The sequence below is a fragment of the Ipomoea triloba genome, chromosome 10 (assembly GCF_003576645.1).
Source record: "Ipomoea triloba cultivar NCNSP0323 chromosome 10, ASM357664v1".
Taxonomy (NCBI): domain Eukaryota; kingdom Viridiplantae; phylum Streptophyta; class Magnoliopsida; order Solanales; family Convolvulaceae; genus Ipomoea; species Ipomoea triloba.
This window is the reverse complement of record NC_044925.1, coordinates 17,469,861-17,492,457: the sequence shown is the minus strand read 5'-3', so window position 1 is coordinate 17,492,457 and position 22,597 is coordinate 17,469,861. Positions and strand designations below refer to the sequence as shown.

The 22,597-nt window shown below is 37.4% G+C and overlaps 1 protein-coding gene across 1 annotated transcript in view; it reads right to left on the bottom strand.

The window, feature by feature from the left end:
* Window positions 1-277: 277 nt before the first annotated feature.
* The window catches only part of LOC116033598, a 28,607-nt gene continuing 6,287 nt past the window's right edge, over window positions 278-22,597 (bottom strand). Inside the window, exons 2-7 of the mRNA XM_031276350.1 lie at window positions 21,539-21,873; window positions 5,241-5,315; window positions 3,448-3,525; window positions 1,519-2,046; window positions 703-735; window positions 278-555 (exon numbers count right to left, since the gene is read on the bottom strand). Coding sequence (XP_031132210.1) covers window positions 472-555; window positions 703-735; window positions 1,519-2,046; window positions 3,448-3,525; window positions 5,241-5,315; window positions 21,539-21,871 — 1,131 coding nt within the window. The 5' untranslated portion in view covers window positions 21,872-21,873 and the 3' untranslated portion in view covers window positions 278-471. The remainder of the gene's footprint in view (window positions 556-702; window positions 736-1,518; window positions 2,047-3,447; window positions 3,526-5,240; window positions 5,316-21,538; window positions 21,874-22,597) is intronic.

Genomic DNA, 22,597 nt, shown 5'->3' with positions numbered 1-22,597 from the left:
CAACTAATAATTGTCAAATAGACTAAAATTGGTTGATAGGTTAATTATTTACCAAACATGCCCTTATTATATTTAGAAAGAACACTTCATTCCATACAACAAAAGTAGCTTGTAACCAATTAGCTTTTTGTAGCATATATCTGTCAATGATATGACCTGACATTTCACAGTTGGTGCACTTGGTAAACGTTAAGTTATTCCATTATTAGTCACACATTATATCTCAACTTCATGGTGAAGCTAATTAAGTCTTATTACAAAAACATGAAGAAGAGAATAAGAACCTCACAAAGGTACATATGACTTGTATATATAGATTATAGGTATAAATTACAATATTTATTTATTATACAAGCTACATTATATTATTGCATTTATTGTCCAATAGACGAGAATGAAAACCTAAACGCACGTGAAATTAAAGGCATATATAACTACGACATGATATGATGCCACTGCACAATTCTTTGATCACATGATGGTGCAACAAGCACTAGCAATAGTCAGACTCGCCGCCCACGCGCCAAGTATTGCCGTAATCGTACTCAATGTATCCTGTTTTAACACAACAAAATAGTACAGTACGTGCCGCATGTATGTTAATAATTAAGTAAAACAACAAAATAATTTGATTATAGAGTATGTAGTAACATACATAGATCAGACGAATTGAACAAATAAAGTAATTAGATTCAAATATACCTTTGATGCATATGTGGATGCAAATTTTACTAGCTGCCAAATTAAAAGACAAATATTAAAAACAGTTCAAAGGAAAGCTAAGTATGTATGTCAAGATCAGAATATAATGTAAAATTAAAGAATGTTTGTGTGACGGTGTTAATTAGACCCAATGAATGAGCGGGTCAACTCGCTTAGCTTGTCATAAATAGGTAGGGGGCGACAATAGCATCAATGTGAATTCTGTCTTAGACGGTTAAGGTCTGGCGAGTCAAGCATGTCAACCTAGTGTGTCGTTAGTCTTGGACTTGAGTATGAAGGGATCGGAATCGAGGTGATTTGAAGGGCACAACTGGCCGGGAACTATTGTCGTTCCCCTTATGAGTTCGATCATGGCAAGGTGAAACCTGGCACGTATGGGGTAAGGCTGGTCCGCGGGGTAAGAGGGGTGTATCACAGCACAACGCTTGTGCGACGTCCCAGGGCCCTCTTATCTTGCGGACCAGCCTTACCCTTCATATGTACCACACTGGTTTCTCCCTGCCATGGGCAACAACAGCTCCCAACTAGTTGTGCCTTTTGAATTGCATCGGTCCCCTTCACAGTCAATTTCAAGACTAGCAACAACCTTCCCAAACTTAACCAGATCTTAGTATCTAAGGCAGAACAATCCTTAATGCTAGTGTCGTCCTCTAACCATTGACAAGCTAACCAGTTGGTCCGTCCATTCATTGGGCCTAACACGGTCATGTAAAAACGGGGGAGGTACGCTAGCTAATCTAATATGATATATCTAGATCAAATAGAATTGAAATTAAAGTAACAATAAGTACGTACCTTGCCAATTTTAAGACCGGTCTTTTGTTTCTTTGGCTTGGTGGGCGAAGTTTGGATGCAGTTATGCAGCACGGTGTAATCCAAGAAGAAGGCGTCGTGGTCCCCATAGTGATTATGACGAACATATGCTTTGGCGGTGTAGCAATGGAGGCAGAGAGAGTAAGTGCTACCGGGGCACTTGGAGCAGCAGAAGAATATGTCAGGTATGAAGCAATTGCACCAGCTGCAGAATGGTCTTCTACTAACAAGAATGTAGAATAGAGTCCTCCCTTCAAAAATGCTCAAATCCTGGTTTCCATCCTTGAGTAGCGATTGGAAGAATTCGGGTTTAGCGTATTCTGTGTAACCCTTTTTTTTCATGGATGCTAAGAAATCGTCTTGCTTTACACTGCAGTTCCCTTTCTTCACCATACTCCAAAAGAACTCATCTGCCATATTCTTAATTGCCTGGGGGGCGGCATTGTAATGAGCGTCTGCGATTAGTGCCAACTTTTTCATCCCTTCTTTAGCCACAATAGTTTTCTCCTCCTTAATTACCTCAAAAAACAAAACCAAAGTAAACTACCAAATTCATCCAAGATTAAATTAGATTATGGGTTACACTTATATGAGATCATCTTATACTAGTGTTACTGATCCTTATTTGTGAGGCCTATTCGGTTAGGTCAGGTCAAAATGACATTTCAATTTTTTTTCTTTCCATTTTAAGATAGTTGACTGAGATTGTTTTTTAAATTTTCTCATAAGAAAAAATTCTCATGCGAGTGCAGTGCGTGCACAAATGTATAATGTTGCTAAATGTACTTTTACATGAACTTTAACATTATTTAACAACAATACAGAGTACACCTCACAACACTAAATAGTGTACTTTCAAATAATAGTGGATGCAATCTATAGTGTTGCTAAGTGCACATTCACATGAACATTAAATTAACATGTACCTCACAAGACTACAAAGTGCATTTTTACATAACACAATGGATGCACTCATATGTTTGAATTACTTATCAAAATACCATTGTGCTTTTATCTTTTCTTTATTTTAGATTCATTAAATTTTTCTAGATAGATGACTGAATTGATTTTTATTTTTCTCTTGTAGCAAATTCTCATATGATTATATATATGTGTGTGTGAGATTTCTATTTTCAATTGTTCTTATTATACAATATACAACATTATGTTTATCATAATATTATAATTAATATGATTATTTTACACACTAATATTAGTTATAAATAATAGAGTTATTAATTTCATTTTAATTTTGATCCTAGATTTATATGTGACAGTCCACTTTTTTTTTTTTTTTTAATCAAAACATCCCCTATTTATCCTAGTATTATTGTGACATGACCATTTTTGGTCCTCTATCAACAAAACGTACAGTTTAAAGGTTGTTAAATACAAAGTCATTTCGGTCTTCAATTATGAATTTTTTTTCAAAGCAATAAACATAAAAGATATTGTGGGTCAACTTAACCTACTTTATATAAAAAAAAGATCTAAACATCTTTGTATTTAACAACATTTCAACGATTTTATTGATGGAGGACCGAAAATAGTCATGTCACAATAATACTAGGACCAAATAAGGGTGTTCTAATAAAAAATGACTAAAAGTAAACTGCCACCTATAAATCTAGGACAAAAAATGGAATTAACTCTAAATAATATGTTAAAATATTTGGTGACACGGGTCAGGTGAAGTAATGAATACAATCTTAAAGTCCAAATTCAACTTATCACCCACAATAATTGAAATATTTACATCTAAACTTGATTTATGCAAAATGAATATATAGGAGCAAATACTCAAGAAGTGGAGGTAAGTAATTACCTTCACAAAATTTATTGTGAGCATATATATAAGGATGACTGGGTTATATGGTTAAAATTTAGTGGAACTATGCTTCAATTCCTTACCAATACATTCGTCTCTGTACGAGCTCTTGTGTAGTATTCTCTTGCGAGTTGATCTAGCGCCTTGCGTTTTCCCCTTCCCTACATACGTTTAATAGAAGAATTTATTTATTTCCAATTCTCATATTAAAAATATCCAATTTCAAATGTAATGTTTCTTTCATTTCTATACCAGAGTTAAAAGACATTTTAGGCGTCTGGTTCACATTAGTCTCGGTTTGCATGGCAGGAAAAGTAAGTAAACTAACACGGTAATTGAAATAAAACCGGATATAATAGAATATAAAAGTGACTAAACAAACATGCACTATTGGTATTTTTTTTATACATTAAATATGAAATTTTTGTGAGAACAAATTGATTGACTCTGATCTACTGTTTAATTTTGGGTTGGTTTGGAAACTTGAAAATTGTTTTTTAGAACATGATTTTAAGAAAAGCACTCATTTTTCAAAAAAAAATATTTAAATTTTCTGGTATTTGACTGAAGATCAGAAAATTATTTTTTTTCCACCAGTGAACTTTGCTTTTCACGTTTTCACGCTCGCTACTTCTTCATCTTTCTCGCTTCTTTCTTATTATTATTATTATTATTATTATTATTATTATTATTATTATTATTATTACTATTATAAATTGTTGTTATTATTATTCTTATTATTATTACTATTATACGCTCGCTTCTTCTTCATCTTTCTCGTTTCTTTCATTTTCTTATTATTATTATTATTATTATTATTTATTAATTTCTTATTATTATTATTACTATTATTAAATTATTGTTATTATTATTATTCTTAATTTCTTCTTCTTATTATTACTATTACTATTACTATTAAATTATTATTATTATTATTAATTTCTTATTAGTATTATTACTATTTTTTTATTATTATTAAATTATTATTATTGTTATTATTATTATTATTAAATTATTATTATTGTTATTGATGTTATTGTTAGTACTATTATTATTATTACTACTATTATTGTTCTTCTTCTTCTTCTTCTTCTTCTTCTTCTTCTTCTTATTATTATTATTATTATTATTATTATTATTATTATTATTATTAATTTCATCTTCTTATTATTAAATTCTTATTATTATTATTAAATTATTATTATTGTTGTTATTGTTATTATTATTATTATTATTATTGTTATTATTGTTATTATTACTATTATTACGTAAAAATCTACAAATGTTATATAGGATGATTGTATTTAATAAAATCAGAAAATTAGAGAAATAAAAAACTGGAGGAATGGAGAAATGAAAAACTGGAAGGATGGAGAAGGAAAACTGGAAAAATGGAAAAATGGAAAATTGGAGATGGAAAAACAGAAAAATGAAGTAAACGGCCCCTACATTTTTTTTTCTATTTGGTTCATTTTACTGAAAACGAACATATTACTTGTTATAACAACAACAACAACAAGCACAACAATAATATAATAGGTGGTGGTGGGGTGATAATAATATTACGGAACTAGCTTGAAGACGGTTGAAAGAGAGATATGTAAGAAAATAAAGAATCTAAAAAATGTCTTTCAACTAAAAATTTAAGAAGATATTTTCCACAAAATTAGATATTTTAATTTGACAAATTAAAAATAAATATGCAACAAGTGAAACTTTTTCAGCATAAAGAGACATTTTATCAAATTAATAATAAATGAATAAAAATGAAAAGTTGCTATAGATGATGGATTTAAAGTGCTATTAACTTTATAGTGAACTTTATAAAGTTAAACAAAAAAATAAAAACTTTATAGTGAACAGTGATCGAACTTACAGTACTCATGCTAACCAATTCTTTTGCTTGTTGGACAGGAGGTTGTAACTCCTGAACGACTTCTCCTTCCCGCTTCTACATATTGCAATGGAGATGAATAATTATAGAAAAATGACAAGTGTAATAAGTAATTAAAAGCGTGATCGTCACATGTTCAATATTAGAAAAAATGAAATAAGTTGAAATTACGGTTCACTACTTTTAATCAATAAGAGCATGTTTTAAGAGCACGCAAGGAGTGAAGAAGGGAATAAAATGTTGGAGTACCGAGTACATATAGGCTTGTCCAAAGGAAGAAGACCCAAAGAAGAAGAAGCAAAGAATTCCCAAGTCGAGATGATGATGTCTGAAGGGTTGTTATGCCGTGGACCCAGGTCCACCTTGCAAGGTGGACCTAGGTCTACATTCACATACACTATACTTTACATTCACAATTTGTAAACTCCACATTCACACATTACAGGATTATATTTTTAGTAACTATATTACCACTGTTATGCATTCACACATTCAAAACTCTATATTCACAGGTCCTATACTCCACATTCACAACTTGAGAACTCCACATTCACACATTACAGGGCTACAAGTTGCTAGAACTTTTTAACTCTATTACAGATTCACACATGCATAACTCTACATTCACGATTTCTATACTCCATATTCACAATTTGAAACCTCCACACTCACACATTTCTGGGCAACTCTACATTCACACAATCATAAATCTACATTCACGATTTCTATACTCTACATTCACACTTTGAAACCTCTACATTCACACATTTTTGGACAACTCTATATTCAGTAATATGTTTACTAATTAAAAAAAAAAAAAAAAGACAAAAACGACGTAGTTTTGGACCCAGGTCCACCTTGCAAGGTGGACCTGGGTCCACAACATAATTTGCCATGTCGGAACCCCTATAGTAGCCCTATTTATATTGTCCATGCACCCGATTTAAGTGCATAACTACTTGATTTCAGGCTTCCTTGCAACATTACAAGTTACAACACACATGTTTGCCATGCCTACCATGCCCTTTCACCCTCCATGCCTCCTGGTCACTCGTACGCGTCCCAGTATCGTTGTCGCTCCTCCTTTAATTTTATGGGCACGCCTAAGGCACTATCAACCTTGCCTAGCTATGGTTGCTCATGCCCAACAGTGAAGCCGTGGGGCACGCAATGGGCCCTGTAGGGCCCCAATGCCCCTTCCTCCATCTTAGTATTTTTTTCTAACCACACAGAACTATTCCATTGCCACTCTTGGCTAAGCTCGGCCATGCACGACCAAACCTAGTTGTACTATATCTGTAGACACAAAAAATTTGAAGCCGACAAATGGGCTGATTCGTATGTTATGGGCTTCATTTTTTATGTAATTGGGCTGATTATTGATTTATTTGGACTAATTAAATTGTCCAATTAAATTGGCCCAATTGCCCAAATTGAATATAATTAATGGCCGATGGACTCAAATTATAAAGATGGACTGATCCATATTTGGCCCGTCAGGAAATATTTATATATTTAAATTAATTATTTAATTTAAGTATGTGATAAGATATTCATATATTTAAATTAATTATTTAATTTGAATATGTGATAAGATTATGAATTTGGATGCAATGGTGGCTAAATACATTCTAGATAAATACTCATTTTATCCTAAATATTAATTGATAATATAAGGATAATATTGAAGAGTTTGAAGCCCATCAAAAGTCTCTCATATTCCCCCTATAAATAGAGCCCTTCATTCATTCTAAAAGACACACTTGAGGAATTGAAGAACTGACGAAGCTCTGAATTGAAGAAATCAAGCCAAGCTAAAGTTGATTGAAGACCAAATATTCAAGTGTTCAAGCTAAGTTAAAGCGAACTTGAAGATCAAGCCATTTGAGTCCGGAAGCCCTTCAACGAAGATCAAGCAACAAAGCCCTTCTTTGAAGAACAAAGCCGCTTTCCGGAGGCCCTTCAGTTAAAGTTTCAAGTCAAGTAAAGCAAGTGAAGAATCAGAGGATTTTCTAGATAGAGATCTGTACCCGCACAATTTTGAAATTCAAATATATATACTTTTCATATTTTCTTGTTCACAGATTTTGGCACGCCCAGTGGGACCTCTCTACCTCTCATCTCTTCACAAGTATTCAAATGGCATCAAGAAAGACTTACGCTCAAGCTACTGGCTCTAAGCCTTCTTCTGTGGCCGGCTCCGACAGGCGCGAGGTGCAAGGTGCACTGACTCGAAGTCGAGTGAGGGACCTAGGGGTGGAGTTGATCGAGACCCAAAGCATTGCTCGCAACGTCGTCCGAAGGCTTGGAGGCGTCCCCATCGGCTCAAAGAAAGCTACATATGATAGGGGTTCATCCTCAACAACAGGGACCGTTGGTAGCAAGAGTCCTGTTCCCTCAAATGAAGCTACTCGAAGCGAAAGTCCTTCTCCTATTCTCTCGAAAGGAACTACTAGCAGTGGAAGCTCATCTCCTATATGGAAACCATCACCGGAAGGGACTCATGTCTACACAGTCATGCCTGCTATGACAACGAACGCAGCTTCGATGGAGGAGCAAATAGCAAATATCACCAAAACTCTCGAGGCAATGAGTGTGCTTCTTCACAGTCAAGAAAGGAAGCTCAACGATCTCAGCGAGAAGGTTGAAAGCGGGAGAAATGGTGAAACAAGTCGAGCTTCTGGGAAACAACCCCAAACTCAAGAAGATGAAGTTGATAAAGAGTCACCAGTGCATGACGATAGGCATGCTGCAGGGATAGAAGAAACTGTATCTCGCCCACCACACGCTGAAAAGAGTGTTCCAGTCTCTGGGGGCATGATACCCGTTGAGAAACTGAATGACTACATCATGGATGCCATCAAAGGAAAGCTTGAGGTGGGGCAACGTTCTTACACATATGCCAAGCCTTACACTCAAAGGATCGAGGAGCTAAGGATGCCGCTTGGGTATCAGCCGCCTAAATTCTAACAGTTTGATGGGAAGGGAAATCCTAGGCAACATATTGCTCATTTTGTGGAGACTTGCAACGAGGCTGGGACCTATGGTGATTACCTAGTTAAGCAATTTGTTCGCTCGTTGAAGGGAACAGCTTTTGACTGGTATACTGACCTTGAGCCTGGTTGCATTGATAGCTGGCATGACATGGAGCGTGAATTCCTGGATCGTTTCTACAGCACAACGAGAACTGTCAGCTTCGTGGAACTCACCACTACCCACCAGTGGAAAGGCGAGCCTTCCGTTGATTACATTGAAAGATGGAGAGGCTTATATTTAAATTGTCAAGAAAGGATATCACAACGTGCTGCTATTGACATGTGCATCCAAGGAATGCGCTTTGAGCTTTCCTACATCTTGCAAGGGATTAAACCTAAAACGTTCGTGGAACTATCTAGCCGAGCTCATGATATGGAATTGAATATCGCGGCCGGAGGTGGGTTGAGTGCGCTCAACATACCAAGCTCTTCGAAGAATAGTGGGAAGCAAGATTTTAAGAAAGGGGGCAAACCCTTTCCAAAGCAAGAAAAAGGAGAAGCAATGAATGCAAAGGCTTGAGCTATTAAAGTTTTTACTAAGGCAGCTGAACCTCTCAAGCCAAGACCATTTTATGGTCCGCCAGGTGGAAATAGGATGATGACTATAGAGGAGAGACAAGAGAAACAGTACCCGTTTCTGGAGTCCGATGTCTCCCCTATGTTTGATGAGCTTCTTAAGCTAAAGTTGATTGAGTTACCAGAAATGAAGCGTCCCGAGGAAGCTTCTAGAGTTGAAGACCCTAATTATTGCAAGTATCACCGTCTCATTAGCCATCCTATTGAAAAGTGCTTTGTTTTCAAGGATAGAGTCATGGCGTTAGCTCGAAATGGAAAGATAGAACTTGTTGATGCTACTGCAAGTACAAATCAAATTACGATATCGCTTGGAAGGTTTGCTCCACTTCTTGATGAAGATTCTGGAAAGGGGAGACGAGGAGAAATAAAGCGTCCACTCCCGTTCGTCGTTAAGCATACTGCTCAAGCAAAGTTGCAACAAGTTGATGATACCTCGAGGAGTGACTGGGTAACTATTACCCATAAGAACCATAAGAAAGTGGTCAACCCTGTGAGATCGCCAAGGCAAGTAACAAAGAAATGGATTGAGAAGGGTCCATCAAAAGGCCCTATCTACAAGTTAAAGATAAAGAAGGATGTTAACAAACAACAAACCCCTATGACGCTGGCTCAATACATGCCGAAGGGGTTTGATTTGGCAAAAGTATGTATGTCTAGTTCATGTTTGAACACCAATGATGCGCCAATTGAAGCAGGAGAATGCTCGTCGTCACATGTAGAAGACGAAGGGGAGAAAGTTCAAATGTATAAGGCTACTTCCTATTCAGCCGAGATCACATTCAGCGATGAAGATTTGCTACTTGGTGGTATACCTCATAATCGCCCATTGTTTGTTGAGGGCTATGCATGTGAGAAGAAACTTAAAAGAATTCTAATTGATCAAGGGTCAGCTGTCAACATCTTATCACTTCGAGCTTTGAAAGATCTTGGGTTCTCTGTAGATGATCTTACCCAAAGTCGTCTGATGATTCAAGGATTTAATCAAGGGGGGCAAAGAGCATTGGGTGTCATTAGACTTGATTTGACAGTTGGAAAGCTAAGTTCAAGCATATTATGTCACATTATAGATGCAAGACCATCATATAACCTGTTGCTGGGACGACCATGGATACACGAGAATGGGGTGATTCCATCTTCGTGGCATCAATGTTTGATGTATGAGAAAAATGGAGTAGTAGAGAAGGTGGTTGGTGATGAAAGCCCATTCACTGAAGCTGAGTCTTACTTTGCTGATGCAAAGTTTTATATGAAGAAGCAAATTGTCGTAGAAGAGATTGATGAAAGTGAAGTCAATGCGTCGCCTGACCCAAAATGGAAGGGAAAACAAGTTGTTGAGCAACATCAACCAAGCAAGGAACTTGTCTTTCCTCTTACAAGGATTGACGCACTTAAAGCTCAAGTAGAAGAGTCGCTTGAAGATAGAAGCAGCGATAAGATAGTCAAAATACTACCCACGCAGCGCACTGAAGGCTTTGATCCAAATGCTTATAAACTCCTAGCCAAGTCTGGTTACGAGCCTAAGGAGCCACAAAGGTTGGGAAGGCTTATCCCGGAAGCTGGTGGCAAAGGAATTTCAAAACAGCAGGAAGTTCATACACGTAAGGGGTTGGGGTATGTTCCACCAAAACCCGTGAAGATATTCATAAATCGAGCTGCAAGTAACTGCATTACTATTGAGGAGCAAAGTCGAGATAAGAAGCAATCTGTTTTTGACAGGATTGGTAAGGTGGAGTCACGACAATCAGTCTTTAACAGGTTGGGGGCAAGTCCTAAGGAAGTCAAGAGGAAATCTGTGCATGAAAGGCTTGGACCTGTCGCTATCATTAAGAAGCATACCAAGTCCCCTCTTGGCACAGAACCATCAAAGGAAATCAAGAGTGCAGTTCCTTCTCGTATGAGACGAGAAGCCGATGTCAATGTTATGTGTGGCGAAGTTTTAAAGATTCGGCCAAAGATTATTGTGCACACTTCTATGCAAGAAGAAAATGAAGAAAATATGGAATCAAGTTATGCAACATATTAAAATGGTAAAGATGTGGAGGCACCCAAGAATTGGAGGGTGATCGCATGGCCATGATACTTTGATGAATGAGAAGAAGTCCACCAAAAATGTTGCACGTGGTTAAACTGCTAAACATCTCACTTGTCTATGGGTGAGCCCAAGTCATAGACACTCCTGACCCGCATGAGTTTAAACTGCGTACGGTAAGCTCCTGGCCCGCAAGAGTTTAAACTGTGTACGACATTAACCATTCAAAAGGTTATTTGAACTACGTTTGACTTGATCTCCTTCATGGGAGTACGTAGGCAGCTTAGAAATTTCATTGTCTAAGTTCAGTCATAACAAAAGAAAACTCCAATTCGTTTCCAAGATGGTGATTTTATTATAATTCAAGACAAGCAATATGGGCATGGAAAAGAAGAGGAGAAGTATGGAAAGCATTGCAAGTCTTGGAATGGAAGAGAATTGTCAAAGCATGCATTCCCGCAGCGATTGACCACTGTTTAGTATTTTGGTCATATCTCGGCCTATGTTGATCCGATTGAGGCGATCTAGGTGTCCTTGAAAAGCTAACTTACAGAGCTATAACTTTTATGAAGACATCTAGGCTTGAATACTACATTTGAAGGGTCGAATTTTAAGTTGAAGTGAAGGCACGAATCTGTCCAGAATTTCCTATGTTCAAATTTCGTTTGAATCTTTTAGGGAGAAAGCAAACATGGATTATGTATACTATATATCAGGGGCATGCAAATAAAGGAAAGTGGATGGCCAAGCAATGCATATATTATGATTTTCAAGGTGGAAGCCTTAGATTTATATATGTTTTATACATATATACAGCACACGAAATTGCAAGCATAACCAGTGGCTTACAATGTTATTATATGCATGTATACATCCACTGATCCACACAAGTAATGAGGCAGTGGGAAAATAAACATATATGCATACATAGTAATTATGCACACTGTGTACGATCCTTAGAAGATGGTAGACTATGCGCTTATGTTAACACATATATGTGTATGTATGAGCCATGTGAATATAAGCCATGTGTAAAGAAGTTAAGTCAATTCCTCTTAAATTCACGTGTCAGACATTAAAATTTCACACAAGCAAGATGTTGAGAAAGCAAGGCTAAAGCAAAAGCAAAGAGCCTAAGTCAAGGAAAAGTCAAAGCCATATGTTTAAATCAATTCCTCCACACCCATGTGCTGCTTGTCAGGTGTTGGAACTTGCAAAAGGGAAATATTAAGAAGCATTGAAGCGAAAGCAAAGTAAAACAGAAATCAACAAAAGCTTGTTAGAAGCAAATAATGTCTCAAATACCATATGTGAACCTTCGGCAGTATCTTTGTTGGCCAAGTTTCAACATTTCCACCGGCGACCTTCAAATCTGTATCCTTCTTGCTCAAGATCCAATGACAGAAATTCCGGTTGGCATCCGCAAAATTCTAATGAGGCAGTAGATTATTCTCGGCGGCGAAGCTACAGCAAAGTTCATTGTTGGTGGCCTGGTTCTCTCTTCTTTGTCGACGAAAACGACGAGAACGGAGATGCACCTGAACAGTTTGTCGACGAAAACGACGAGAACGGAGATGCACCTGAACAGCGGTGGGTGACGGCTTTCGTCTCCGGTGATAGTGACCGACGAGAGAAAAAAAAATCCCAGACAACAGCAGATTTCTCCAACGGTAACCCATAGCTGTAGCGAGTCGCTCTGGTGAGAAGACACATTAATGGTGATCCATTCCAAAGAAAAATTGCAGCAGAATGTCCGCGGAAGAGTCCATTCCAAAGAAAAATTGCAGCAGAATGTCCGCGGAAGAGGACTATGAGAGCAGGAATTCATGCACTCGAGTCCCGTGGCAAATTTCCCGTGCGCTCTTTGAGCTGGGATTCATGCACTTGGGTCCCCTGGCAAATTTTCCTATGCTCTATCCCCTTCGGCGAGACTCCAGTAAGAGCAGTTTGGAGCACGAGATTTTCGGCAGAAGGATATTGGGGTGAAGTAGTCCAGAGTAGAGGCAAGGTTGTCAAAGGGAGTTCGAAGAAGTAACGAGATTGCCTTTGTGCGAAAATTTTGAACACAGTTCTTGATTCCTGTCGTGCGCTGGTCGTTCTTTGATCCACCGGTGAAAATTTGCGATGACCGAATGCCTTATTATAGGTGTTTCTTGGTAGCGCAACTTGAGTTAGGATTCACAGTTTGATTTAGATTTAAATTCAAGGTTCAATTGGAATTTAGAGTTTGATTGGGATTCAGAATTTGATGAGACGCAGGGTTCAATCGCGAAGCTAGAATCATGTCCAAGGAAAAGTTTATTCTGCAGTAATTTGAGCAAGGTTCTGAAATTGAAATGGCTTGTGATTTTGGGCTATTTTCTTGATTGGATTTTAAAATTGAAATGGCCTTCGAAATTGGATGCATTAGGCCCAATAAGATTGAAAATTATTGTGGGCTTAATTAGCTCCTGGAAAATGAAGATACACTAACATATATGATCGCTCTTTAATTAATTTCGAGACTTCCTCGCTCCAAGTACATCAAGCAGCATGTCCCGGCAAGTCTCGAGGGGGCAATTTGTAGACACAGAAAATTTGAAGCCAGTCTCGAGGGGGCAATTTGTAGACACAGAAAATTTGAAGCCGACAAATGGGCTGATTCGTATGTTATGGGCTTCATTTTTTATGTAATTGGGCTGATTATTGATTTATTTGGACTAATTAAATTGTCCAATTAAATTGGCCCAATTGCCCAAATTGAATATAATTAATGGCCGATGGACTCAAATTATAAAGATGGACTGATCCATATTTGGCCCGTCAGGAAATATTTATATATTTAAATTAATTATTTAATTTAAGTATGTGATAAGATATTCATATATTTAAATTAATTATTTAATTTGAATATGTGATAAGATTATGAATTTGGATGCAATGGTGGCTAAATACATTCTAGATAAATACTCATTTTATCCTAAATATTAATTGATAATATAAGGATAATATTGAAGAGTTTGAAGCCCATCAAAAGTCTCTCATATTCCCCCTATAAATAGAGCCCTTCATTCATTCTAAAAGACACACTTGAGGAATTGAAGAACTGAAGAAGCTCTGAATTGAAGAAATCAAGTCAAGCTAAAGTTGATTGAAGACCAAATATTCAAGTGTTCAAGCTAAGTTAAAGCGAACTTGAAGATCAAGCCATTTGAGTCCGGAAGCCCTTCAACGAAGATCAAGCAACAAAGCCCTTCTTTGAAGAACAAAGCCGCTTTCCGGAGGCCCTTCAGTTAAAGTTTCAAGTTAAGTAAAGCAAGTGAAGAATCAGAGGATTTTCTAGATAGAGATCTGTACCCGCACAATTTTGAAATTCAAATATATATACTTTTCATATTTTCTTGTTCACAATATCCAACGATATCTCGCAGAGCACTTGTTGGGTCCCAACGTGGCTCCAAGCCCAACCCCTCCTTTTTATACCCTTACCCCATTGAATCCAGCTTAGTCTTATCCTAACTCCATCATAATATTTGCATCCCTACCTCTTGAATTTCAGCCGATGTAGCACTTCATTCTCCATCCCCTCAATATTGCATCCAAACCCCTAAACTTTATGCTTTGTCTCACTTTAAACCACCATCCATTTATATTTTACACCTTAGCACTCCATTGGTCGACCCTTCTTCCTCTAATCCCTTTGTTTAGTTTGCCTCCTATACCTTGGCATACCAATAAATGTTGGCTATCATTGTGACATAGCTGGTTAGAACATTTCTTAGCTTCTAAGACTCTTGTATAGGTCTCTGACTCTTAAAGCCTCTATGAACATGAAGATGGTCGACTTGTCATCCATCTCCTTGACTTTTACTACCTTCTCATGCACTAAGTTAGGAACTCCATGAGAGATTAATTGTTCTTTTGTTTAATTGTGACAAGGTATGAAAAACATTTCTTGGCATTTCTCTGGTGCATGAAATGGGTTGTGAATTTGAATGCTATATAGTTTATGGAATTAATTGATTTTCCTAATAACCCCGTGGACTAACGTTGGGTTGATCTCTCGAGGATCGAGAAAAATGCCCTGCATATCAACCTATCGTTAGCTCAAAGTAATATCATCGTGACTTGGTAAGCCATGATATGTTCATGTGGGTTCCTTGCTCCGTCAAACCTTCTTACGCTAGGTGTTCTAGAGTTGGCCACTAAGGGTTTTTCCATAATCTTCATTGTGAGGGGTGCGATTGTAATTTTTGGATTGTTCTTATTAACCTTATTTGCCTAATCCTTTAGGACTACGCCCTAAGCCTTTATTCTTCGTGTTTCAGTCCATCAGTCATTGTAGAAATAGGTACAATCCCTAGTCTTATCTATTGCCTCATTTGGAACATGCTTTGGCTATCTCCCGACGGGTTTGTTTGGTCTCCCTTCATTTGCTCCTTAGGATCCCTTTCCCCATGGTCTCAATCTTTCTTTTGTAAGCCTCCATTTTGCTCGGGGTATACTCAACCTCATATATAGGAAGTAGGTCTTCTTGTACACTGGGGCCCACGATTATATGCTGGTGGCACCCTCCACCCTCCACTGTTATTGTGTTATCCAAACACCTATAATGTTGACCAATGGTGGGATATTGGGCACGAACCCTAGGATTTGGGTTGTTCCCCACCGTTCAGCATTGCATCTAACTGTGAGGGTGCCAATTTATTCCCTCCAGTCTTCTTGTTAGGATTCCAAATGAAAGTGATTGGGTGAGAAAACGAGCATTTAAGTTAATTGAAACATGTGTTCCATCTCAACTAAAAGCCTAAGTTGGTAGTTTGATTGCACATTTATGTTTATATATATTATATATAAGCTCAACACGCCCTCTCACGTGTGCGGGCTCCAAGCAACACATGGACCATAGTATCTTTTTTTACTAAGTGAAAGGGGGATTCGAATCTATGACATTTGGTATAGGGTTGGCTCTAATACCAAATTGAAGCATGTGTTCTATCTCAACTAAAAGCCTAAGCTGATAGTTGAATTGCACATTTATGTTTATATATGATATGCTCATCAACACGCCCCTTCACGTGCACGGGCTGATTCCTTTTTGATGGGTTCTTCGCAACATGTGGACCATAGTATTTCTTTTTATCGGGTGACGAGGATATTCGAATCCATGACCTTTGGACAAATTTAGGAACACACACTTTTCATAGTCTTCCGCATAGATCGTTGCAATGATGGTTTTATTGGACCAAGCCCACCTTGGAACTGGGTAATTATTAGTATTTCAGGAAACAAATACGAGAATTAAATTAATAGGACGTTAGGCAACATGTACCTTTTCAGTCCATAATAGAATAATGGAATCCTAATCATATGAGAACTATGCCCCCAAGTGAGAACGTGAGGACAAATCCAAACCATTGATCTGCAAGATCTGACGGATGAGAAATCAAGTAAAAAATGAGCGGGGTCATTTTCATAAATATTATAAAATTTTAAAATGAGCGGGGTCATTTTCATAAATATTACAAAATTTTGTTTATTTCAACCGTTAGATCTACTAGATCAATGGTCTGGATTTGTCCTTACGTTCTCACCTGGGACATGGTTCTCACCTGATTAAGGACCTAGAATAATGTTAACTGTTTAGGCTGCAAGATTTAGCCCAACATACACATTTAGGCAAATTATTGTATGGACCATGATCCACATAATGATGTGTGAACCATAACAAAAAGTACATTATTTTTATATTAAAGGGTAAATCACCTATTTGGTCCCTCAATTATTTGCGAACTGTCAATGTCGTCCCTTAACTCCGTAATCATCAATTTGACCCCCGAAATAAAATAAGATTGGTCAATTAAACCCTTCCGGTCGTATTCCGGTGAGAATTCCGATTAAGCAGGGGCATTTTGGTCTTTTACTTGCTTCTAAATTAAAAAACAATTTAGTCGCAAGTAGCCAACCAAACGCCACTGTCTCCCTCGGTCTCAATTCTCTGCTGCTTCTCTTGTCCGTCGCCGGTGCCTTCGCCGGAATGCAAAACAGTAGACTCCGAGATGAGGTACGCTTTCTATCGCTCTCTCCCTACCTATACGTATTGGGTCTTTGAATCCACTGCTCCTTTCCAAACCTTCAAATAACATTTTGCATAGTTCGTGTATTTCGAGCGATTTCTTGCAAAACTTTGAGTTTGAAGAAACAAAATAATCTTTGAATGGGTTCGTGTATTTCGAGCAGCTTCACATTTTGCATGGGTCCTTGCATAGGTCCTTGAATCCACTGCTCCTTTCAAAACTTTGAGTTTGAAGAAACAAAATAATCTATAGGTTTATAATAATCACATCTTTTTCATATTTTAGCTTTCGCAGACTCTACATTGCCTTTTTGTTTTGTTTTTTAATAAAAATTCTTTGAGTTTTACTCCGTTAAGTCTCTGCTGGTTACAGAAGTTGTTTAGGCAGAAAATGAAAGCTTTGGAGAGAGAGAGATGAAGTCTGATTTCTTCTACATTTATTTAATTTGCAGGAATTTACAGAAGGAAGAACCGCAAAGCTTACAAAATAGTGAAATACCCATGCTTAATACGACGTCGTTTGCTTCTCTCTCTGCTACTCCCTCGTTCCATCTCCACATCAAGCCCTTCATCTTCTAGAAAAGGCAGGGATCCAAAAGAAGCGTATTCCAAAAAGCCTAGATCCAAATTCTATATCGCTATTGTCATCGACGGCGAAATGGTCCTCCTTGTCGGGGACTCCCAAAAAGAAGCGTATTCCAAAACCAGAGCAAAATTTTCGGCCACCGACAGCCAAGACATGGTGCTAAGGAGGGAACACGTCTACGACGGCAAACTATACATCACGAGAGCCACCATCGACGACAGAGACCGAAACATATACATCTATTGCCGCCTCGTCGGCAACGACCCGAGGTTGTATTTCTATGTGGACAACAAAAGGGTCCTCCAAGTGAAGCATTTGAAGTGGGAGGAGACTTGATTGATCAATGAAGCTGGGAAATTTGGGAAGAAGAATGAGAAGATGTTGTCGGCAAAGAAGAATGGGAGGAATGAAGACACGAAATGACCCAATTACCCCTGCTTAATCGGAGTTCTCACTGGAATACAGCCGGAAGGGTTTAATTGACTAATCTTATTTTATTTCAGGGGTCAAATTGATGATTACGGAGTTAAGGGACAACATTAACAGTTCGCAAATAATTGAGGGACCAAATAGGTGATTTACCCTATATTAAATGTACATTATTTGTATACTGAATGTACATTATACAATATAATGTACATTCAGTACACAAATAATGTACATCTTTGAATACAATGTACATTTTTAATACACTAAAAGTACATTATTTTTATACTGAATGTACATTATTTGATAGTATGGTCCATACAATAATGATTGACACTTCTAGGCCCAATGATAGTGTTATTACACGGATTGGATAAACAACAAACCTGTCTTGAAAAAGAACACTCAGAGAGAAGAAGAAGAGAATAATTCCCAAGTCTAGATTGTTGGTCTCGACAGAGTAAGGGAGTGAATCGAGAGAGAGAGAGAGAGAGAGAGGGGGGGGGGGGGTGAATAGAGTCACTGAATTTTGAAAATTTCTTCGCAAGTAGTCAACTTTACCAAGGGATAACCTTAACCACAAGTTCAGATTTATGCACAGTTGAAATAAAAACATAACCCCTTTTTACTAGCTTGTTCTCTACACTATGATTTACTTGGCAAAATATTAGGTTGTGCATGAGTGATATGCAAGAATATAAAACAAAAATGTAAAGAGAGAGGGAGAGATATTTTATAGTGGTTCGACTGTTAACTAAGTATACTCGACTCTTCTTCACAACGTGTGAAGGTTTGCACTAAAACTCCTTAGTACAAAACACCCCAAGTTTACTTCTAGATCACTAAGCTGAACACCAAACTTGTATCACTAGGTTTTTCAACTTTTACAAGTTTACTCTACCTCTTTCTACTTATCAAAGTAGAGAATACAATGTTGAAGAAATTAGTTTTCCTCTTTTCTCCAACTTGAAATCTTAGCTTCAATATGAACTTTTCTCTCGGGACCAGCACACGGCCATCATCCCGCTTGTCCTCCTAGATATAGACATGCCTAACACCTTCTCACCATTTGGTCACGCCGGCCAACCATGGTCAATGGTTAGATCACGAGTTGACTGGCGGCCCTAACTGGCTCCAACACCCTCTCCTCCATCTTGTTATTTTCTTTGACCATACATGGTCATGCCACCACAACTTAGCCATCTCAATCACGCATGCCTGAGCCTAACCTCACTTATCTAATAATGGTATTATGTAGGCACACGGTAGGTCTTGATGTAGTCCAACACCACACTTCTTTGCTTTTTGCACCCTTACTCCCTTTATCTAGACTAGAGTCTCCTCCTGACCCATAATATTTACATCCCAGCCTCTTGGACTTTAACCCATGTCTCACTTCATACCCATCATCTCAATATTGCATCATAACCCTTTAGACCCCATTAGTATGATATTTGCACCTCAATAAACCTCAAAACTGTACTCCTTAAGGGGGGGGGGGGGGGGGGGGGGGGGGGGGGGGGGGGGGGGGGGGGGGGGGGGGGGGGGGGGGGGGGGGGGGGGGGGGGGGGGGGGGGGGGGGGGGGGGGGGGGGGGGGGGGGGGGGGGGGGGGGGGGGGGGGGGTGAATAGAGTCACTGAATTTTGAAAATTTCTTCGCAAGTAGTCAACTTTACCCAAGGGATAACCTTAACCACAAGTTCAGATTTTATGCACAGTTGAAATAAAAACATAACCCCTTTTTACTAGCTTGTTCTCTACACTATTGATTTACTTGGCAAAATATTAGGTTTGTGCATGAGTGATATGCAAGAATATAAAACAAAAATGTAAAGAGAGAGGGAGAGATATTTTATAGTGGTTCGACTGTTAACTAAGTATACTCGACTCTTCTTCACAACGTGTGAAGGTTTGCACTAAAACTCCTTAGTACAAAACACCCCCAAGTTTACTTCTAGATCACTAAGCTGAACACAAACTTGTATCACTAGGTTTTTCAACTTTTACAAGTTTACTCTACCTCTTTCTACTTATCAAAGTAGAGAATACAATGTTGAAGAAATTAGTTTTCCTCTTTTCTCCAACTTGAAATCTTAGCTTCAATATGAACTTTTCTCTCGGGACCAGCACACGGCCCATCATCCCGCTTGTCCTCCTAGATATAGACATGCCTAACACCTTTCTCACCATTTGGTCACGCCGGCCAAGCCATGGTCAATGGTTAGATCACGAGTTGACTGGCGGCCCTAACTGGCTCCAACACCCCTCTCCTCCATCTTGTTATTTTCTTTGACCATACATGGTCATGCCACCACAACTCTTAGCCAATCTCAATCACGCATGCCTGAGCCTAACCTCACTTATCTAATAATGGTATTATGTAGGCCACACGGTAGGTCTTGATGTAGTTCCAACACCACACTTCTTTTGCTTTTTGCACCCTTACTCCCTTTATCTAGACTAGAGTCTCCTCCTGACCCATAATATTTACATCCCAGCCTCTTGGACTTTAACCCATGTCTCACTTCATACCCATCATCTCAATATTGCATCATAACCCTTTAGACCCCATTAGTATGATATTTGCACCTCAATAAACCTCATAAACTGTACTCCTTAACCCAATTCACCCTCTAACTTTCTTCCCTTTCTATCTAGGCCCACAAACCTTGCCATGGGTTTTGATTATTCTCTAGACCCACAATTAACTTCCGCATCTCCACTTCCTGGCATAGTTGACGTTGGGCTCAGGTTCCATTATATTCCCCATCACAATCTATTATTTCTTTATGTTTTTGTCATTAATATATATAATATTAAAGGAAATATAAAGTTTTAATACTTAAATAATGACGTGCTGAATAATAATTTTAACCGCTAGTTGTTCAAGGTAGATATAAATAGTTCACAAGTTCTAATTACATTGCAATTTTGTTAATTTTCATTGTAATTTTTATCCTTTAACTTATACTCAGGGCCGGTCCAAACATTTTGGAGGCCCTGGGCGAAATTAAAAAAAATGGGCCCTATATAAAAAATTAAAATTAAAATTTAATAATACTAAAAAATAATAATCTCAAATAACATGAAATACATTTATTTTCTTTAGATTGTTTCAAATTTTCATTAGATTATTCTGTTTTTTTTTGAAAAATTTATTTATATCTCCTCTTTGTGATTATATTAGCTGCGTTAACCACAATTTTGTGGGAGCCAGCCTAAGAGAAATTGTCATTTGTGGGAATCGAACCCACATTCTCCCAAAATTCTTCCTCATAAAATAGCTTACTTACCACTTGAGCTACTCCATTGGATTGTTTTCTAATATAATTATAACATTATAATATATATGTATACATATACATATATATGGATGGGCCCCTTCTAGCATGAGGCCCTGGGCGATCGCCCAGCCCGCCCGTGCTCAGGACTGGCCCTGCTTATACTCCGTAGTTAAAAAGTCACTCCCTTAGTATTTAGTGAATTGGCTTAAAGTCTAAAGATTATTTATATTCAAAAAGACTAAAATCATAACTTAGAATGTAAAGTAAAACTATAGTAATAATAATAATACCTTTTCAATAACACAGGGAGGCAAGCTACTGCCCTTGTTATGCATGGTTAGTATGCTGTGATTATCGGCGAAGGAGTCGTGTTGGTGTTGGAATTTCCTTTTATCAAAACAGTTGATACAGAGACTGAAGCTAGTATTGTTCCGCTCACAATCCACACAACAGAAATAGTAACCAGGGAGAAGTGTCCGACAAGCATCACAATGGCGGATGCTTCTTTTAGTCTCACGTACGTAGAACTCCACAAAGGATTCTCCACTATCTACAAACCCTTGCTTATACTCCACCGAGGCATTTCTATAGTAATCTTCAGCTGCTTGTCTCAACTCTTCCATGTCTATAAAGAATTGAAAGAATTGAAAGATGTGTTTTGGTTCAATTAAAAATCTAATTAAAATCACATTTAAATTATACATTTATATTACATGCTTAACACTAACATTATTCACACGTGCCGACTGAATACTTTTAATAGGTCACAATTCAAGTCAAACTTGCATTCTGTTCTAATTAAATGTTTAAAGTAATAGTTAATTGGACTACATATTTATTTATTATTTATTATGTTATATTATGTTCAACCTGGGTTGTTAGATCGAGAGAGATAGGAAAAAAAACAAAAAAAAAAAAAAAAAAAAAAAAAAAAAAAAAAAAAACAACAACAACAACGCAAAAACTGTTATCATTACCATATCATATTTCTTAATTAGAAAATAAATTTTCAAAAATGTTTTTAATAGGAATCCAACCATTACCATGAAAGCAATAATATAGCTTATGATTTTGTACATCCTAGGACCTACTACAAATTCAATTTATTAATTTTATAATTATTTTATTTCAGATTTACTTCAACTAGGAAAAAAAATTCCTAAATATAAATTTCTTTTCAAATAAATTTTTAAAATTTTAACCCCTAAATTTTCCTCAAATAATTTTGTAGTTTCCCAAGGTGAGAACATGTTTTTAGGTACAAAGTAACGATTGGTTTGATTAATTTATTTGGGTATATCAATGGTTGAGCATTGCTAAAAAAAATAAATAAAATGTGTGCCTAAGTT